Source organism: Anthonomus grandis, chromosome 5 (genome assembly GCF_022605725.1).
Source record: "Anthonomus grandis grandis chromosome 5, icAntGran1.3, whole genome shotgun sequence".
Taxonomy (NCBI): domain Eukaryota; kingdom Metazoa; phylum Arthropoda; class Insecta; order Coleoptera; family Curculionidae; genus Anthonomus; species Anthonomus grandis.
Window position 1 is genome coordinate 20,846,290 of NC_065550.1, and position 20,792 is coordinate 20,867,081.

Sequence of the window (20,792 nt, forward strand, 5' to 3'; positions counted from 1 at the left end):
TACATAATATTTGATTATTTGTGTTACGGCATAAGACAAGGTAATCATTTGCTCCTTAATTGCAATCAAAAACTTTTGGCAGAATGTTTTTTTGATACAAGAAATCGACCTTGAAACCACCAAAAATTATTGAGGGCTATAAAACTTGTTTGACAGTTCAATTGCACGTAATTATCTATGAAAATTTATTGGAATGATAACAGCAAACAATTACTAGAGTGCATAGTAGATAGTAGCAGATTTTCCTTATAAAACATGAAGGATCTCATCTTACCCGACTTTCCCCTAATCTAGTCATCTACTTTAAATAATGTCTAATATTATATTACAATATCAAAACTATATCCTTAATATAATAAAGAAGGTGCACAGTATTTTCCATACGTATAATTTATTTAATACTGTTGGGTTGAGTTAAGTTGATCATTAACGAAAAATGTAATCATAAAATATTATGTTGGCAAATATTGACTCTGATATTATCAATATTAACACAATATTATATAAAAAAGATTTTATTATTTAGGAAAACGACTGGAAGCTCTCTTTTTATTAATTTTAATATTCTTGAAGCACCTATTATGCTACGAGGGTTTTTCCAAGATATTCTATGATTATTCAACATATTCTTAATACTTTCTTGTATACATAATACATTTAGAATTTTACATAACTGGTGTTTTTTAATGTATATTTTATTAAAATCACTATCTCAAGACATTTATTTTTATTTATCATCAAAAGATCATTACAATAATAAAGATATAGTATATTATTTCCTTGTAAGAGCGACAAGTATACATAATATTATTGTGTAAAACTAAATATATAAACCTGTCAAAATTATCACTTGCTCTTAATTAAAAAGGACAAACTAATAATACTTTACACTAACATTTACACCTTTTCTAACTTCCGGTGTCCTTCATTGGGATTCACTATTCTATCAGACTAATGCGGGAAATGCAAAACAAAATAGCTGATATAAACAAGTGGGTTTGATAATCAAATTTCTTGCTATGTGTTGTTATCAAAGATACATTTTTCTTTGATTTAACCCTAATAAGTTTATCATATGCAATACTGGAAATTTACATTTTAAAAATTGGGGGACCTACACGTATATAAAATAACTCTTAATTTTGCTCGTGGGTTTTGTTTAGCATTTTCCTCTACATCAAAAGCAATGAGTATTCAATTTTCAACTAAAACAATAATGTTCACTATTTTAAATATATATTTCTTAACAAAAATTGCAACGGGATATAGGATAGTTTGGGATAATGATGTAGAAGTAGATTTGAATGAAATTGATGAAGATTTACGTTCGGCAGAAAGAAGAATACCGAATTGGTTTTTTATTTTTCCAGGTAAGTTGTACAACTTGCAACAAGTTTGGCTAGATCATCTTAATAATAATTTAAAGGAACAAAATGGTGTGGAGCGGGTAATATAGCAGCCAACGATACTGATTTGGGATTGCACAGAGATACTGATAAATGTTGCCGAACTCATGATAAATGCCCTGATATCATTGAAGGTTATCAAACAAAATATGGTTTAGAAAATCCTTCATTTTATACCAGGTCAGTTTTTACTACTTTAAATTTTTTTTTTATTGTTATCAAAAATCTTGTGTCTAAGACATTTTCACTTTTAGATTAAACTGTGCATGTGATAAAGAGTTTTATAAATGCCTGAAAAGTGTAGGTTCAAAAAGCTCAAAGCAAGTTGGCTTCATTTATTTTACCGGGCTAGGAACTAAATGCTACAGGCTTGAGCATCCCATTGTTAACTGTCAAAAATTTGCACTTTTTCCGTAAGTATTTTAATAAATATGTATATGTTACCTATTAATTAGTTTAATTTTTGAATAGAAATTATATAAATAAGTAAAAATTTTAGTAACTAAAAACCAACATTTTGTCCTAAATTCGAGAATAACCACTGAAATCTCGGCAGAGATACAGGGTCGGTTAAAATATGGCAAACCTGCCCAATTTATGGTTTATTAGTATGCCAATTTAGAACTTTAAAATAGAAATAAAAATGTAGAATTTTTTTAAAAGAACGTAATAAATAATAAGTTTTTTTTTAATAATATTTTAAGTCAAGCAAAATAAATAATATTTTTTATTATCCTACATGAGGTTTATTTAAAATTGATGATACTACGTTTCGTCTATTATAATTATAAGTATATAATTTTTATAGTGTCCATCAATAACGTTTTTTTCCCAACATTTAAACATTAACCTTAATTATTGTTAGAACTATATATCCCACTTAATAAAATTGCAAAAGTATTATTACAAGCTTTACAAAAATTCGAATATTTTCATTTTTAAATCAAGTTTTCTATTAATTTTGATTGTATATAAAAGCTGGTGAGTATTTTTACCAAAAAGTCTTTAAGTTTATTTATAAATAAAACGAATTTGGAGTTATTAAGGAGGCCTTTATTGGGTTGAAAATATTTTGATATTAATAAAGGACTTATACAAAATATAAAGATTTTGTAAATTTAAGCAACATTTTTATAAATTGTAATTTTAAAAAGGTTCTTACAAATTTGCTTAAGAATGCCACTGTTTTAGAGTTATTAAAAGTTATTCATTGGAATAAAAAAACTTGGTACTCCCAAAAGCTATACAAAAATCTAAATATTTTTGAAATTTGCATATAATATTTATAATTTAAGTTTATTATATTTAAGTTTATTATGAATTTATGTTGTAAATACAGCCGTTCCAAAGTTATTGAATAGGTCTTCAATAATGTTGATTTCATATAAAAGCTGGCGAATGTCTATACCAAAAAGGGTCTTGCAAGTTTATTTAAAAATAAAATCAATTTGGACTTATTAAGGAGTCATTTTAATGGGTTGAAAAACTCTTGATACTATTAAAGGATTTATACAAAATATAAACATTTTGTAAATTTAAGCAACATTTTTATTAATTTTAATTTTAAGAAAGGTTCATACAAGTTTCCTTAGGAATGCCACTGTTTTAGAGTTATTAAAAGTTATTCATTGGAATAAAAAAACTTGGTATTTCCAAAAGCTATACAAAAATCTAAATATTTTTGAAATTTGCATATATTCTTATTAATTTAAGTTTATTATATTTAAGTTTATTATAAAATTCTGTTGTAAATACAGCTGTTCCAAAGTTATTGAATGGGTCTTCAATAGATTAAAAAACCATTGATAAAGTCAAAAGCCTCACAAAAATTTAAATATTCCACAACCATTTTATGAATGTTAGTTTCATATGAAAGTCAATTAGCTTCTACTAATAATAATAACCACAGATATTTAATTAATTGAATTTGATGGTATTAAAAGGTTTGCAAAAATCTAAATATTCTAAAAACCTATATAATTTTATTGACTTTAATTTTATTTGAAAGATGACGCGTTTTTTTTAAACTAAAAGTATTCTTTCTAACTTTGCATATTTTAAAGTTATTGATTGGTTTAATACTCAATGTCATTCAGTCGCTTAATGAATTGAAAAATCTGGTCGAATGTTTAAAAAAAAACAATATTTTAAAAACTCACGGATTTGCCTTTTATTTAAGGTCTTTATAAAAATGAAAAGATTCGTAAATTATTTTATCAAAATATTTTTAATATTTCTGACGGGATCAGAGGATCAAGCACCCTCTAAAAAATCTAACGATAGCAAGTTTCGTGATCAGCAAGATAGCAAGATCTATCTTAAATAATAAATTCTTCCTTTCTTTTATTAAAAGAGGTACATTCTCCGGAAATTGGAAACGATATAAATAAAGAGTAGTTAAACTATAAATAAGCCTTTGTCTGTTGAAGAATATTATCGTAGTGACTAAATCTAATAAAAGTAATTTATCTCATGGTGATCAGGAGGTCTACTAACAACGATTTCTAAGCGATAACGACTTTTGATAATCCATTGACGCTGATGTACATTAATTCTGTCAAAAATTACTGATTTTTCTAGAATTTCTTCATTTAAAAAGGAAATTAATGTTACAGGGCGATCCCAATATTAATTTGTTAGTAGGTATGCTGCCTAAGAATCTCTTCATTCTATTTTAATATATTTATTTATTTATTTCAATATACGGTGGAGCCAGTTTACAAAAACAAAATCGATAATACAAAATACTAGAAAATATAACAATATAAATATAATACTAGAATTACAAGAAAAATATACCAAGATAAAACCTCTGAAAAAACAATCATCAACAAGCCTAAAAACTTAACACTATCCAAGGAACGTAGGTTAAAAGATTATTCATTTTCGATTCGAATGACTGTAAGCCGCTGGAAAATGGATCCAAACTATTTTCATTAAAGAAACGTAAAGTCCTAGTCAGCGGAGAAAAAAACCCATATTTGGCCGAATGAAAGGGTAAACGAAACATGGAAGAGTTGATCCTTCTATTGTTGACAATGATACACCATTTAAGATCTTATAAAACGTTAAAGCATCAGAATAGTGCCGTCTGACTTTAAGATTAGGGATATTAAATTGGACACTGATAGCATTAAAGTGGATGTAATAATTACGAAAAATATTAACTTCAGCTCTATAGGCAAGAGATCTTAAGAATCTTCTTTGTACAGCCTCAAGGCATTCAATATGGGAATCATAATAAAGGGACCAAATTACAGACGCATACTCAAGTAAGAAACGTACCAAAAAGTAATAAAGTAATTTGAAAAAATAAGGTGAAAGATGTACGCTATTTCTAGTGATAAAACCAAGACTACGCATACTCCTGTTAATAATATCCAAAATAATAATAATAATAATAATAATAAATCATTTTATTGTTCCATAACATTTACATAGTTTATAATATTTACATACATATAATACTGGAACAAAAGGCTTTTTATTCAGCATCCCTCCCAAGGAAGGGGCTGTTAAAGCGCATGCATTGCTATACACTTTTCATTATAGCACTCAAATAACCTTCACAATAATTCCTCAATTTTTGCCAGTAACCCAATTATATATAAAGTAGGCAAAAAGACTTACATTAAACCAAGCTAACAATGTGGACGAATAATAATATTATTATCTACATCTACCCTAGATCTGCTAAACTCAATGATAAAAATCTAAATTTGCTAAAGGAGTTGCTGCCTGATTTTATTTTTTAAATACACAACAGAAAAATTAAATGTATTAATTTTGAATTTATTAAGGGTGGAGGCTATGTTATATGAAAATCCCTTTTTGAAAGACTCTTTATTGTGTTCTGGGATTGTAAAAATATGTTTTCTTCGTATATTAAGATTATGGATATCCGTACGGTATACTACTTTCTTATTAAGATAAATAGGATATTTATATTTAACAATGTTATAAAAAAAGCAAGCCGAGTGCAATGTGCAATGTGCAATGCCGCAAATGTGCGGCAAAAAACTTAGCTTGGTATCGAAAAGAGTACCTAAATCTATAACTGTATCAACTGACCTGAGTTCGTTATGATTGATTGTGTATTGAATATTAATAATTTTATTAGAACGAGCAAACGAAATACATACACACTTCTTTACATTCAGTCTCAGACTATTGCTATTACACCACTCAGCAACACTACTTAAATCCAATACTTAAACCAAAGTAGTTTAAAATCATCAGCAAAAGCAAGATGCTTTAAATGAACAGTTTTATCACTCAATTTTTTTATGAACAAATTAAAAAAGACCGGTCCATTATGCGAACCTTGAGGCACGCCTGAAGATACTTCAATACCATTAGAAATATAATTACTTATCCTGACCAACTGTGTGCGACCAGTCAAAAAACTGTGACAAAATTCGACCAAAGTCCTACCAAGGTCCATAGCCCCAAACCTCCGAACAAGATGTTCATGACCAACCCTATCAAAGGCCTTCGAGAAGTCTGTATACATACTATAGACCTGTACGGACCTCTCAAAAGCACCAATCAAATCATATTGGTAAGTCAACAGGTTAGTCACCGTAGATCTACCCTGACGAAAATCATGCTGATGATCACTAAGCAATCGCCTATAGTCCCATAAAAATCGCACAGAAAACAACCTGTCAAACAGCTTAGGAACTACAGACTGAATATACACAGTTATAAGTATCAGTTCTATCGCCATCTTTATGAATTGGTGTTAAAAAGCTTACCTTCTAATAATCAGGAAATTTGCCTGATCAAGCCAAAAATGGAAAAGGTGATGCAGAGGCTTACTCAGAGTGCACACACAGTTTTTAAGAAAAACAGATGGGATACCAACCAAGAGAATTTTTTTTTGGAAGGCGTCAGATTTCATCAAATATGTCCAACAAAGGAAAATAGATGCGATTTAAATCCAGACTGTGATCAAATTTATAGTCAGAAGCCTTGCCGATAGGTTGCCTGTATGTAGTTTCAAAATACTTAGCAAATAAGTCTACAATATTTTGACCATTACCAGCAACCTCGGCTTTCATATGCATGCTATTGGGGTATGAATCAGACCTGTGCAATCTATTGTGTTTCCAAAATGAAGAGGGATCGTGGGAAATTTCAGTATTTATTCTTTCAATATAAGACCTAAAACATTCATCATGAAAAGTTTTACATTTACTCCTCAAATTTAAAAAATTAACATAATCCATGGGATCCATGGATCCTCAGTCTTTTTTTGAATAACAAGATTCTATAATTTTCTACTAAACCAAGTGGAAAAATTAGATGATTTAAAATGAGATGTTCATTAAGCCAAGATTCTACCAAAATTACAACATTATATATGCAACTGTTGATAGCATTTCGCGGATCAGCTATTTTAGTTCACAAACCACCCGTATTATGAAAGTATACAATTGGTTTTTTGGAGTTTGCTTAATAGCATTATTCTTCTTTTGTTGGACCACCTTAGGAATGCCATTAAAATATTGTATGTATAAGTTCTGTTCTCTACGTGAGCGCAAAGTAAATTCTTCATAAGCATTTTTTATTTGCCTACGTTGAATAGGTGTTAGGTCAGCTTTTATTTTAATTGGAAAATTATCAGGTGATTTACGATTTTTTAAAACAGAGGATGCCAACTCACTATTAGGGAAAACCACTTTTAAAGGTCTCAATCTGTTTTTGTTCAATTTGCCTAGATGATAGGCTTTACAACTTGGACAGGTAAAATTTAGTCTTAGAAGAGTTAATATTAGTTAATAACTGAATAAAAGAATAACTTAAACAAGAGCTACTATCATAAACTATATTGTGTTATCTCTTAATCTGAAATTCGCTGACTGTATTGTTTTTAAATCTTGTTTCTCTGATCATAAAGTAGCACTAACTAAATTTTGTAAAAAATATAAAAAAACAAATAAGACAAGCAAATTACGTCGAGTTTTTTTGATAATTTTTTTTAAAACTTGAAGCACTTATATCACAATCAACAACCAACTGGAATTTTCTCTCTAATGATGTCGATACTGGGTTTTCTAGATTCACTAAGTCATTATCTAGCCTTGCCTTCCAAGTTTTTCCTCTTCGGCCTATCATGATCAAACATCATAAACCGTATTCTACTAAAGGCTTATATTAATGAGCAAAGAATATGCGCTCATTATTACATTTAAAGAAAATCTCGTACAGCCTTTTTTTGTTCATGATTATGTGAGACTTTACAAAAAAAATTATCACAAAATTTTACGATTATTTAATTAGAGTTATAGAAAAGGAAGTGTAATTTATACAGTTTCTTTTTTACGGCCATTGTATTAGCAGAGCTTCGCAGTATAATAACTTTTATTCAAAACAAAGCGTTATCTAGGATAGATGAACTTGCCATAAAAATATTTTAAATCTGCCAGAATACATCTTAAACCATCATACAAATTTAATTAATAAGTCAATTCAAAATGATGCTTTTCCAAGCTGCCTAAAGACTGCAAATATTATTCCGCTAAAAAAAGTAGGTGATAAAGATTTCACGAATCAAACTTTTTTCATTTAAACATAGAGTTCGCAACAGCTTATTTTATCGATTTTAGGGATCATGTTCTACATAATAATTATAATGTAATTGAGGTAGGTATACTTATTCCAATTAAAAATTATAATTTTTATACATGGAAAAAAGTTGGACGTCATGCAGAAGGTGCCGGGCTCTATAATTAATAAAGAAAAGTTAGCAGGGGAAGTCTTTTCTCCACAAATAAAATGCTAATCCTGATTTCAGGAGTGACGCATTTCGGCAAGTGTTCACGCTATCGTCAGACTAGAAAGTTACTAAACACACCTACTAACTCTTCTATGTTACATGGACTTTACTTCAGAATAGACTTTTTCCTCTATGTATATTAAATGTTCATTATCACATGATTTGGTGCATAACCATATTCTGATTGTATTGAGTGTCTTTAAGTAAAATTACATTTAAAAGGTGAAAGTTTAATCGTAGGATATATCTATTATCCATCTGACTCTTCTTTAAGGCATTTTATTCCTGAAATCGATGGAATTCTTATAAATTTGCCTACCACAAACTGATAATTTGATTTCTTTAGGTGACACTAATATTAACCTATTTGATTGAGCCGAATATGGCATTGGTTTGTACATTCAAGCAAGTTTTTGATGAATTGACAAGAATAACTTAAACATCCAAAGAGATTTGAGCATTTTATGGCAAGCACGCTAGGCCTTAATATTTATGTTCATGTATTGATTTATGCAATTTTCGCGTTTAAAACTGTGACGGAGAAAGTGAAGTCAGTCATATCAGTATCGAGATTTAAAGAATGCCAATCTATTAGGCCTTTATGATTCCTTAAAAATCGATCCACTGGCATAATGTTTTTGATTTAGATAATATTTGTGACAAAATAAAAATATTTTAATAATAATTTGCTTATAGACATATTTGCGCCTTTAAACACCATTAAATTAAAGAAAAAAAATCTTCCATAAATAACGCAGAATGTAAAGTTCACGATAAAACTTCGCGAAAAGGTAAAATTTACATTTAAAAAAAATCTCACAATGAATATAAAGAGCTTCGAAATTATATTACTAAGCTTATACGTAGAGAGACATTTTTTTTTGAAGCAACGTCCTAATAATGGCAATAGTAAAATATTCTGGTAAACAATAAAGAATTTCGATATTTTTAAAACAAAAAAAGATAGTTTATCTGGTAGGATATTTAATCCTATTCGCAATATTTTTTTTAAGTTTTTAAATATTTAACCCAAATTAAAACTCTTGGTTCTAATGAAATAAATATATTTTTTTAAATATTTTGCTGTCCTTTTATTTTAAAATATATTTGTCATCTAATAAATAATTGTATAACAAATTCTGTATTTCTTTCTAAATGGAAACGGGCTGATATTGTGCCAATACCCAAAACCAATATTATAATTCAATGACTTAATGCTCATTTCCATTCTTCCAATATTGTCGAATGTTTGAACGAGCCCTGAAGAATCAAATTGTTGACTACGTGGAGTCTGAAAAGTTAATTGGCGCCACTCAATCAGGTTTTCGAAAAGGTCACAGTTGTGCAACGACTCTTCTTAATGTTGATGATATTATTAGATCTATTAACAAGGGTAATTTTACTATTCTGGTTCTACTTGATTATTCCAAGGCATTTGATACCATAGATCATATTACGTTATTACTAGTCTTGGAATATCTTGGTTATCATTGGAGTTCAATCAAATTAATTCAGAGTTATTTTATGAATCACCAGCAAAGGATGATTTTAAATGGCAATAAATCATATTATCTTGGCATTAATTGACACCTGAATTACACCTATGGAACCATTATTGAACACCTCAGGGGTAAATTTTATACCAATTCCTTTTGTTTTATATACTTCTTCATTTCCTGAATTTTTCCTAAAAAATTTCCTTAAATGTATTACTCTTCTTTGCCCTTCCTGCTGGCTCATAGTTGTCTCTCTCTAATTGAAGATCTAATCACACTATACAAAATTCTTATAGACCATGCTCTGCACGTAAACCCAAGTAAATCCTTTGTGGTGTTTTTTGGTAGGCCTATTTATGTAAAATATCTGACTGAAAGAGTTGTTGTAAAGATTAGCGATAAGATTCTTCCTTTAAAAACAGAATGCAAAATTTTGGGGCTTATTTTAAATAACGAATTAAAGTTTGAAAAACGCCTATCTATGTGCATTCAAAAATGTATGGGGAATCTATATGCCTTATATAACTCTAGATATTTTCTTTATTAAAAATCTAGAAAAATGACATTCAGGACAGATATTAATACCCTTAATATCCGATTCAATAGGATCATTATACTTAGAAATTAATCCGCAAAATTCAAGAGTTGCACCTCTTCCTACATTATCCAACATCCTTGAAGGTCTGGCTAAGAAAGGCTTCTATCTTTTTTGTTTATATATAAAATACTTATTCCCCATCCATTTAAATTGTTAAGTAACAAATGCACCAACCATGCTATGTTTTACCTTTTTAGTCGAGTATATTCCTGTCTAAACAACTATCACTCCAGAGCAATAATTTTCTGCAATTTTCTTTCAACTGTATAAATCCCAATAGCTTATTTAATAAATTGCAGCACTACGGCTGTAAGATATGTCTATTTACGGAGTTCTGTAAAATCTATCTGTTCCTCCAAGTTTTGCTTGGAATAACCCGGATATTAAGGCACTACATACAACCGTATCAAATGACCTAGTCCCCTTTAAATCGAGGTGCAATTATAATTTTCTGTGCCATAACGTTTCTAAAACGATAGTCTTGTCATACAAAAAAACGTTGGAAGTATTTGTACTTCATAATAACAGCTCAGACGTCGTTGAATCTGTAAAGTTTTTGGGATTTATTGTACGCAAGTCCTTATAAAGAGAGTTGCCCCTCTAGGCTTTATATAAAAATTTAAGCTCTATATGTTTTATTACGAGTTTATACTCTTATTGAGTCACATCTTTGATACACCCTTATACGTGTTGTGTGATCCAATTTCAGCTTTATTTTCAAATTATAAAATAGAGCCGTTCGTTATTCCCTGAGACTAAATAGGTCTCCCTGTTAAGAATTTCTTTAAGAAATTTAAAATATTAACATTTCCTTCTTTATTCATTTTTAAATGTTTGCTTAATACGCAAGCATATATCAGCAATTCTAAAAAGGCCACTATGAACTTACAAATGGGGAGTATAATTTTTATTATCCAGGCCCATGATCAAAGTTAGTTAAAAGCTTTATACTAGATAATAAATGCACATCGCTATTGTATGTTTTTAGTTATTTTATTAGCTTTGTCGACAAAATTTGTAATATTTTTCTCCGCATAGTGCTCATAAGAAACAAAAAGTCAATGATGTTTACCAGAAGATTAAAAGTCGCCTCAATAATTAAAAATTACTGATATGCAATTCAATCACTATCACATTGAAGGTTGGAAAAAGTTCCCATAAGAAAAATATAAGTATTTTCACTTTCATGTTTGTGACCCAATATGTTCAATATTGCGAAGGGTTGTTGGTTGCAAACTTCTATTTCTAGACATTCTATCAATCAGAACAGAAGATAAGATAATCATCACTGATTGGTATCATAAACCGACTTTCTCTGAGAGATTTCTTAACTATCAATCAAATCACTCATTTAAACAAAAATTTCACATAATTAGCAACCTAAAATCCCGCGCAATAGCCTTATCTCATTCCAGTTTTCACCAAAAAGATTTTAACAAATTAAAAAACAATTTTCCTCATAAACTATTAAAGTCAAAAAAAACCAAAACCATACATTTTCAAAAATTCCTCATGTCAAAGGTTTGTCTGAAAGGCTAACAGGAGTGGTTTCTAATAATAAAGTTAAAATAGCGTTCAAAAATGAAAATACCATCAACAAATACTTCTCAAAACTCAAGGATAAAACACCAAATGAGTTACAAAGTGGCGTGGTTTAAAAAATACCTTGTTCTGATTGTCAAGGTCTGCATGTGGGTCAAACGAGCAGGTGCTTAAAAACCAGAATTAGCGAACACGAAAGAAGCGTAAAACCAACTAACCACGCAGCATCTGGGAAGACTGCTCTAGCAGTCACAGCAGAACACTCCTTTAATCAACAACACCAATTTGATTTTAACTGCACTCAGATCATTGGCAGAGAATCAAATTACAAATAAAGAATTTTACTAGAAATGGTTAATATAAAAAAGTACAAAGAAAGTATTAACAAAAAACAAGTCATCGGTGATCTGAGTGCAAGTTACTATAATTTATTTAATTTATTACCAAAAAGATAAAACTGAAACACAAAATTTTATTTTTGTCAAAGAGTGTACGTCCCAAATTTAGATCCCACAGTGTATTAAAAAATTAAGTTTCTGGTTTTGAACGTATAGGTACATACATCTTCCTTATCTACTAATCCTTAAAATCAACATAACATTGAATCATAAAAATTAAATAAATTAACGCTTGGAAGAATAAAAACATTTGTTTCTTGGCTTATTCTTGATTCTAGTTTGCCCACAATAACAACTACAATTTAACCCATGTTAAAAATAATTCTACGCTCCTATTATAAATGTGTTTTAAATATAACTAAAAAAACCTAGACTTAGCAAAGAGGTGTAATGTATGAAGAATATATTTTATATATTTTTTTAATAAAAAAAATTTTTTTTACGGATTGTACCTGAATGTAATTTTAATTGTGTCGTGGTTTTTATTTTTTTTTGTTGTTTTAATTTTTGTACACGTAAAAGACATTTATTTTAATAGTGTTTTTTATGTACTTGAAATTACTTTTTTTATATCTATGATTACTTAAATCCATTTCAGTGTCCTGAGGATGAGTAAACAGATTTCTGTTTTATTTCTGACCTCACCCAACAACCCTCCGCAATATATAAGTATTTTGTTTTTCGAATTTAAGTTATTTTAAAGAAAGTAAAAATTAAAAATATATTCTGGTCTTTCTTGCATTTTTCCGGAAATATTTAATTTTAAGATTTTAATCACGCAACTTTGTCATCATTTCAGTGATATTTCGATATTACAATGATCATTATGTCCTTGAATTTTAAACACTATGTATAACATCTTGTTATAAAAAAATTTACAACAAGAATTATATATATAAATACTGACAAAGTGGTTGCTAAATGAGGGGCACCAAAGCTGAAATAAATTCTTTTAGTGTATTATATGTTTCTATTTAATTTATTTGCTTGTCTTATCTTTGTTTTTATGTAACGGATCCATTGAAATAAATAAAATTTAGATTTTTTCAAGATTCACAATTAACCCTATTGTATGGATATTACAAACGTTATTATTGTATTAACCGTTCTATGTATTTTGATTATTCCTGATATCATTAGTAATTGATTTATTATTTAGAAATAGTTTTTAAAAAATACGTAAAATTAAACGAAAATATATTTTTTTTCAGGCGCAGAAAATGTATAGAATATATTTTAAATGAAAACCAGCCCAAGAAGTACCAGTGGTTTGATGTTCCCAATTTTTAACGTTTCTAAAAATAACGTTATGTTAATATATTATAATATACATAATTTTAATTACAAATTATAAGTAATAATAATGTCTTAGATTATATTTAAATATTGCTTTTTGTACACTTTAATAACTGTATTTCTTTTATACAATGATCAGATTTTGTCATGGCAATTTTACATTCACCATAAGATCAAGTATGCTAAACGATATTTAGTCTGAAGACTTCACCATTTTACGGACACAGAAATAAATATCATTTTAGTGAGAATTTATTAACAAACCACGTTTTTTAGGCAATACGATGTAATAAAAGTAATTGGTTACAGGATATTTTAAAGAAAACCTGTTATATATAAAGCATTGTTAACTTATAAGAATAAGACAAAGTTGTAAATACAAGTGATCATCAACATTGACATGTTACAGATTAGTATTTTTTCTAGTCAAATATATGTAATAATAATATATTGTTTTAACCTAACGCATTAATTATCGCTTTAATCTTTTCTCCCTGGAGAGGAAAAATTAGTAAATGACACGTTCTTAACTAAATAAGAATTAACTTTTTTTTACGCTTAAGAGGTAACGAAAATTAGATTGTTGTTGGTATTAATTAAAATAAATATTTTCTCAAGAATTGAGCCTAGTTAAAAAATATTGTACTTTTTGACAATATTGACTATATACAATTAAAATTACAAATCTTATGCCCATATAAATATTCGCCACAATACCTAAACTCCATACAATAGCTATATATGGAGATTAGTTTTATTTTAACTTTAGATATTGTAGAAATCCAAGGAAACATTTTAGAACATTTACGAAAAATTTAAAAAAAAAAATCTATATCCTGTGTTATTATTGTTGTATATTATATGTCAGAAATAGTTTTAAAATCTTGGTCTTTTTCATTAATATTTATTATTTGAAACTCTATGAAATCTATTTTATATCCAAGAGCCCTGGAGAATTTCTGGAAAAATAGAAATAAAATATTTAAGAAATGTTTATTTCATTAATATTTTTTTAGGATGTTTAAGGGTAGATTTAAGAGCGTTAAAATATTATGATAAAATTCTATTGGTCTATTCTTAAAACTCATAGTTACAGAATTTTGGTCAAAATTTCGCTACTATTATGCTCCTAATATACACTGGACTTCTGCAATATGGTTTACTAGTAGTGTTAACCCTTTGATTCCCTAAACTTTTTTTCTCAGTTTTTTCCATTACGTCCACATTTTTCAAGAGATATGTAATAAGATATATTGGAAAAACAAAATAACGGTATGTCCCGTTAAAAGTTCGGGAATTGCAGGACGTTCACAACTGTGAGATCTGGTAGTGAAGAATGAATCTCACAATTGTGAACTTAATGGTAATTGTGAGTATCAGGAGCCAATAGGGAATGTCACGATTGTTCACAACTACAGTTTTAAAGTACTATGTGATAAAACTTCTAAAATATTCTCAATATTTATTTTATAAACCAAAACCAGACTTTAAAATAACATAATTTTTCTTTAAAAATTATTAAAGTATGCTATCCTCAGAATTTTATTAATTTTTAGACAAGGAATAGATATAGTTTCTTGATTTATTCAATCATAAATATACGATGCACGTCATACATTTAATTTTTGAGCAACTTGAACACCTGTTACTTGAAACCTGTAACTGAGAGAATCTTTTAGGTCATCGTTTAAGGGTCAGTGCTTAAATCCATCAAATTATTTGTCTTTACATGGTAATGGCACAGCGTCATTTTTTTTCCAGTTTCAGATTCTATGATTTATTTATTTTCAGCTTCATCTTATTTACGTTTGTTTATTCCTAACACCAAGTATTCTCCCAATTGTATCCCGAAGTTCAAAAGTCCCGAAGGTTTTTATTTCCATTTAGCTAGTTCATGATCATTCTTATGTTCTTTCTAGGAATTTACTAATACCAAATCAAACAAATGTAAAATTGCCTTTAAATTACTTACCACTTTGTTGTCCTAAAGAAAGATGTATAACATTCTAGCATTTGGTCACAAATTTGGACTCCCCTTATGCTTTGATTTTAAGCCTTTACTACTTTTGGATATTTTATTTCAATTTTGTCTTTTTTGACACTATCCTATCTCTGTACAGTTTCTTCTAGATGTGATCCATACGCTGTGGAACACATAAGAACAGATTTGTTGTTTTTCCATTTAGTTGCTGAAACTTTGTTATTATTGCCAATAAAGTCTTCAGATTCTCCGAGTGTCATACTTTTTACTCTTTCAGGCGGTTTCATATAATAGTACTGGTACCATCAATATGTATTTAGGCTAAATTATGTAATAGCGGAACAGTAGTAAAAAAAGTATCTGTGAAAAAATACAGAGGTTCCTTGAGGTAGAGTGGTTTGATCAACCGTAAAACAACTGAAGGGCCTAATCCTAAATTTCTCTTCGGTAGCTTACTTGGCAACCCTTGATAGATCTCGAAATCTTAGTACTTGCAGTTACTATTTTTAACGTATTTTCGAACAGGACAGCGAACAAGAAAAAGGATTATCTTTTCGTTAATTGAAAAAACCATATTTGTTTTTGGTATCTGACGGCATCGATCTCTAATTAAGTCAATCATAGGTTGCGCCATCCACAATTTATAAGCTTTTCTTTCTTTTTCTGAAATAGTCAAATTGTCAAGAACATGGACGTTCACTCGAAGTAAATAAAATTTATCTCTGGGCATAGCTTCAGATACAAATGGCAACATAAACTAAGCATTCTAGTACATATGTATCTATGGGAATTTAATGACTTTTATGATAAGCATTCTAAAAATCTTTCTAATGGCTTCTGAAAAAACCCGTAAAACTTTACCAGTCTTTTGAAGATAGGATCGCGCCGAAAATTCTGCTTCCGATTGAAGCAAGGCATTTAAACATCTTTCGAAATACTTCCAAAGGACCGGGCTTTGATTGAAAGAATTCTTTACACCAACAAAATTTTTGAAAATGGAAAAGTGGTAAATTATCGTCTTCATTCGAAGTTTCAATTTCGGACTCCAAAATATTCTCTTCATCAGCCTCAATGACTAGAATAGTTTCACTATCCTGAACATCCTCGTCCAACGGCCAGTCGTTTCCGTCAATTGCTACATCTGAGTCTTGATCATCAAGAAGGTCATAAATTAAATCTGGATTGGTTTCCAATAGATGGTTTCCAAAGAGGTTCTCTGAAAAAATAGTTTTGTATTAGAATAGTACACAATAGGGCTAATATTTAAATAGAAAGTAATTAATCCATTTCCAAGCCACCTAATACCTACATAAGAACTCAGTTAACAGTGAGTTGCACCCGTAAGTTCTTGATGTTCAAAAATTGCGCCCTAAGAAGTAAATCCTACCCTCAAAATTGATAAGACATTTTTTTGCAAAAATACCTACAGATTTAGTTAATTTATTATGTTTTCAATGAACCCTTTACTTCACATCTTAATCACAATTTTTAGCAAAAATACAAAATTTTTGCTAAAAAACTGGTTAATTACTTTTTATTCCTATATCGACAATATTTACAGGGCACTTTTCAGCTAGTGCGAAAAACTGGCGGCAAATTCAAGCGTTGACGCGTTGGAATATATCCTCACAATTGTGCAATGGCATCGTAAATAGCTATAAGCCATATTTTCACCTTCATTTTGCTTATAAATAAGGTTGACAAGTATGACTTGCTGGAGGCAAAGAGTAGACTAGACTTAAGATTAATTTAAAATTTAGATATTATATAAAAAACCCACAAAATATTTTTTTTAATGTTGATGTTAACGTTAGTAACAATTTCTACGAAACATGTTACTAACGTTATTTAAATTTAAATTTATTATATACAAAAATATTATTGTCTTAATAGCTTTTTAAATTAACCGGCAAAACTACGAGAAAATTCTACAAACACAAAAATTAATGTAATTTAATGAATTAAAAAAAATATTTAAACTAGTTATTAATATAAAACTTTATCCATAATAGTAACATTTCTGAAAATGCTATTTATATCCTTTATTGTTAGTTAAACATTAACATATTCACTGATATATTCAGTTTGTTTTAATTATTCAGTATACAGAGTTTTCTCGTTAAACTGGTCAAAAATGCTGGAGTATATACAGGAATCATACAAAAGTAGTTTAAAATAGGGCACAGATGGTTGGAAGTGTGCCATTTCCAAAATATAGGGTATGAAAATTTTTCCAAAGAAATCGAGTCTTTTGTTCTGTATTAAAAACGCTTTTAGCGGCAGACTTGTAGCATATATATGTTAAATTTTGAAAAAAAATGGGTACGCAACTTTTTTTTTGCAAATTTTTTCAGGAAAAGGTATCTTTGAAATTTTGCACTCTAGCTTTCACGTGAAAAAAAAATAAAATCCATATATGCTGCTTTATGTTTTAAAATTTCGTTTTAGTTTCGACCAGGTTTTCAATATACATAAAATTAAAAAAGGAGTAAAAACGTTTTTGCATGTTTCTGTTAAATTTAGTGTCAGTGGATATTTTCGTATTTTTATAATACAGCAAGAAACACTTTTAAAAAGTACTATATCCAAATGCAAATAATCATGTCAAAGCGATAACAAAAAAAAAATATATTTTGTTTATGTTATTTTTTGTGACAATAAATTTAGGTCAGATGCTATATACATAAACAAAACAAAGGTGAGAGTTATTGACTAAAAGTAACTTTTATTATTACCACTACAATTAAGTAGTGACTACCTGTCTCTTACTATCTAAAAAGAATACTACAAAAACAAAAGGAATCGCTTTGGATTAGCTTAGCTTGCAGATATAAAACTTTTGTATGGAAAAGCGCGCAATAATGCTCTGTTAGTACAAGGATTATACAGGTAGCGGGTTCCTGAGATTGAAGATGCTTTGGAGGATAAAATTAGTAGTACTCTTTAGTTAGCGTCAGCAGTGGGTTGTGGCAAAAACACCGTCCGCCGAGTAATACAAAGCCACACTTTTCGTCTATTTAAACTTTAAAAGATGCAGCACCTTGTTTATGTTGGCTTGAGTTCAGCGAATAGTTCCTTCCTCAAATTAAACGAAACGACAATTTTACGGGTATAATCCTTACGACCGAAAAAAAAGGATGTTCGCGAGAGGGGTCATTAAATCCTCGTAATAACCACGAGTGGAGCGATCAAAATCGCTCCACTATTAAGAGTTTAACACTATCATTTGGGAAGGTATATTTAGCGACCACTTATTTGGGCTATACGTTCTACCTTATAACCTCGACGGTGAAGAGAAGTGCCCTTCCAGTTGCAGAGAGAAGTCTGGTTCCAGCACGATGGTCTCTTGGCCAGCAAGATCACCTGATTTGACACCTTTAGACTTTTTTGTCTGGAGTACCATTGAACAACTCATATTTCCAACAGTTACTAGAGTTTTGGTCTGAGGAACGATCCAGGCGTCTTTGCTCACGTGTGATCTTGGGTCAACCCTGAGTATTTGGTTTAGGGTATTAGTAAATTTTTATTAAAATTACTTATTTATTTATCGTCATGATAATAAACTCGCTGTGCCAAAAAGAGTTTTTAAAGACACTTGTATCGATTTTGTTTATTTACACAAAAACGGTGCTTCGAAGCGCAAAAATTCAGAAGCCCTTTCTTGTCTAAAATTAATAAAGTACATAAGTAACAATGACGTATCTTTTTTTTTTCCAACAAATGTATACCCGTGTGCTGCAAGTCCATCCCTAGAGAAGTCAAATCACATGCACATCCTCAAAAAGTGGCCTTACCACTTATCATTTGAAACCTAAAAGTTTCATTAAAATCGCTAAAAACGCTTTTAATACAGAGGGAAAAATTCGATTTTGTCGGAAAATTTCAACACCATGTATTTTGAACACGACGCCTCTCTGACGATCGATGACCTATGATTCTCATGGTTCCTATATATTATCAAGCATTTTTGACTAGTTAAACGGGAACACATAAAATTAATATATTAAGGATTTATTTTTACATCGGCAACAAGATCAATATTCATAACAAAATTCAGAAAAACCAAAAACTTAATAAAAAAATACTTTACTTTTATATTTTTTACTTTTTTTTAATACGGAAAGTAACTCTTTTATGCGATATACATTAGAATTAAAATAGAGGTCCATTTTGATAAAAAAAAGTATTACGGTTTCTATCAAAAACAAAATTAATTTTGTCATATATTTAAAATTATAGGGTTATTAGAAAAGTATTTATATCACTTTATTAAAAACAAAACTTTTTTATAATTTTTTTATGCTAAAGAACAATTTTCTTATTGACAAGCAGAGAATATTTTTAAAAATTACAACAAAATAGTTCAATTAATATTACCTGACAATTGTTAAATTTTAAAACTCCAAAGGTGTTTTTTACTTTAAAAACTTTAATTCTATATTCGTTTACAACTAACTTTAAAAAAACATATCCTGCATAATGCTTATCTTTTCACGATTTTTAAATATATATTTTTATTTAAAAATGTTCTAATCTTGACTAAGGATTTATAATTTTTGGTTAATAGATTTAGCAAAAATAAAAAACGATTGTATCAAATTCAAAGTAAGATGTTAAAGAAAAAACATATTTTTGTAAGTTAAAACTAAAAAAAAAGCAAACTATCATCCTTTTCAGTAAATAAAATATTGTATAATATAAACAAACCTTTCAGAGAGAAAATTAATTTTAATAAATATTTAATAATTATTAAAAAGTCAATAAAATAAAAAAATAAAAATAATGGAAATTTAACCCTTCTAAACTAAATATTATAATTATATTAGTTTTTTTATTGGTTCTATAGTTTATTGAAAATTATTTATAAATGTATTAAACATAGTTATATTCATTTAACGTTTTTGACCCTATATATGATAGTTTTAATGCAATATCTTAATCTGATATTTCATTTTTTTACCCCAAAAAGGCTCTTGGCTTTGTTTAAAAGTCAAACCTTTTTTCAAGTACTTTATATGCAACTTATTTAAAACATAAGTTGTGACTTGCGACTAATCTGGTTTATCTAAACATAACTTTGAAAACTAAATTTTAGTTTAAATTAGATTTATATTATTACCGTATTCATTAAATTTAAAAATTGTATATCCTACTAAATTACATTAACAATAATAACTCTATAAATTATTACTTAATATTATAGAGTTTTTGTTGGTTAATAATTGGAAAACTTTATGATTTAGGTAAAAAAATTAACGTTTTAAGATAATAGAGTCGAAAAATTTTCTATAAAT

The 20,792-nt window shown here is 28.7% G+C and overlaps 1 protein-coding gene across 1 annotated transcript; it reads left to right on the plus strand.

Moving 5' to 3' along the window:
• The first annotated feature begins 887 nt into the window (after positions 1-887).
• On the plus strand, positions 888-13,974 carry LOC126736632 (phospholipase A2-like). Its single transcript, XM_050441085.1, has 4 exons — positions 888-1,370; positions 1,427-1,586; positions 1,661-1,819; positions 13,433-13,974. The coding sequence occupies exons 1-4, from the start codon at positions 1,187-1,189 to the stop codon at positions 13,509-13,511; spliced, it is 582 nt and encodes a 193-aa protein (XP_050297042.1). The 5' UTR covers positions 888-1,186; the 3' UTR covers positions 13,512-13,974.
• The last annotated feature ends 6,818 nt before the right edge of the window (positions 13,975-20,792 follow it).

Bases quoted from the DNA above. Each gene is read 5' to 3' on its own strand.
- LOC126736632 (XM_050441085.1), top strand. From the start codon at position 1,187: ATGAGTATTCAATTTTCAACTAAAACAATAATGTTCACTATTTTAAAT. The intron at 1,371-1,426 runs GTAAGTTGTACA...AATAATTTAAAG, and splicing joins TTGGTTTTTTATTTTTCCAG to GAACAAAATGGTGTGGAGCG. The intron at 1,587-1,660 runs GTCAGTTTTTAC...TTTCACTTTTAG, and splicing joins AATCCTTCATTTTATACCAG to ATTAAACTGTGCATGTGATA.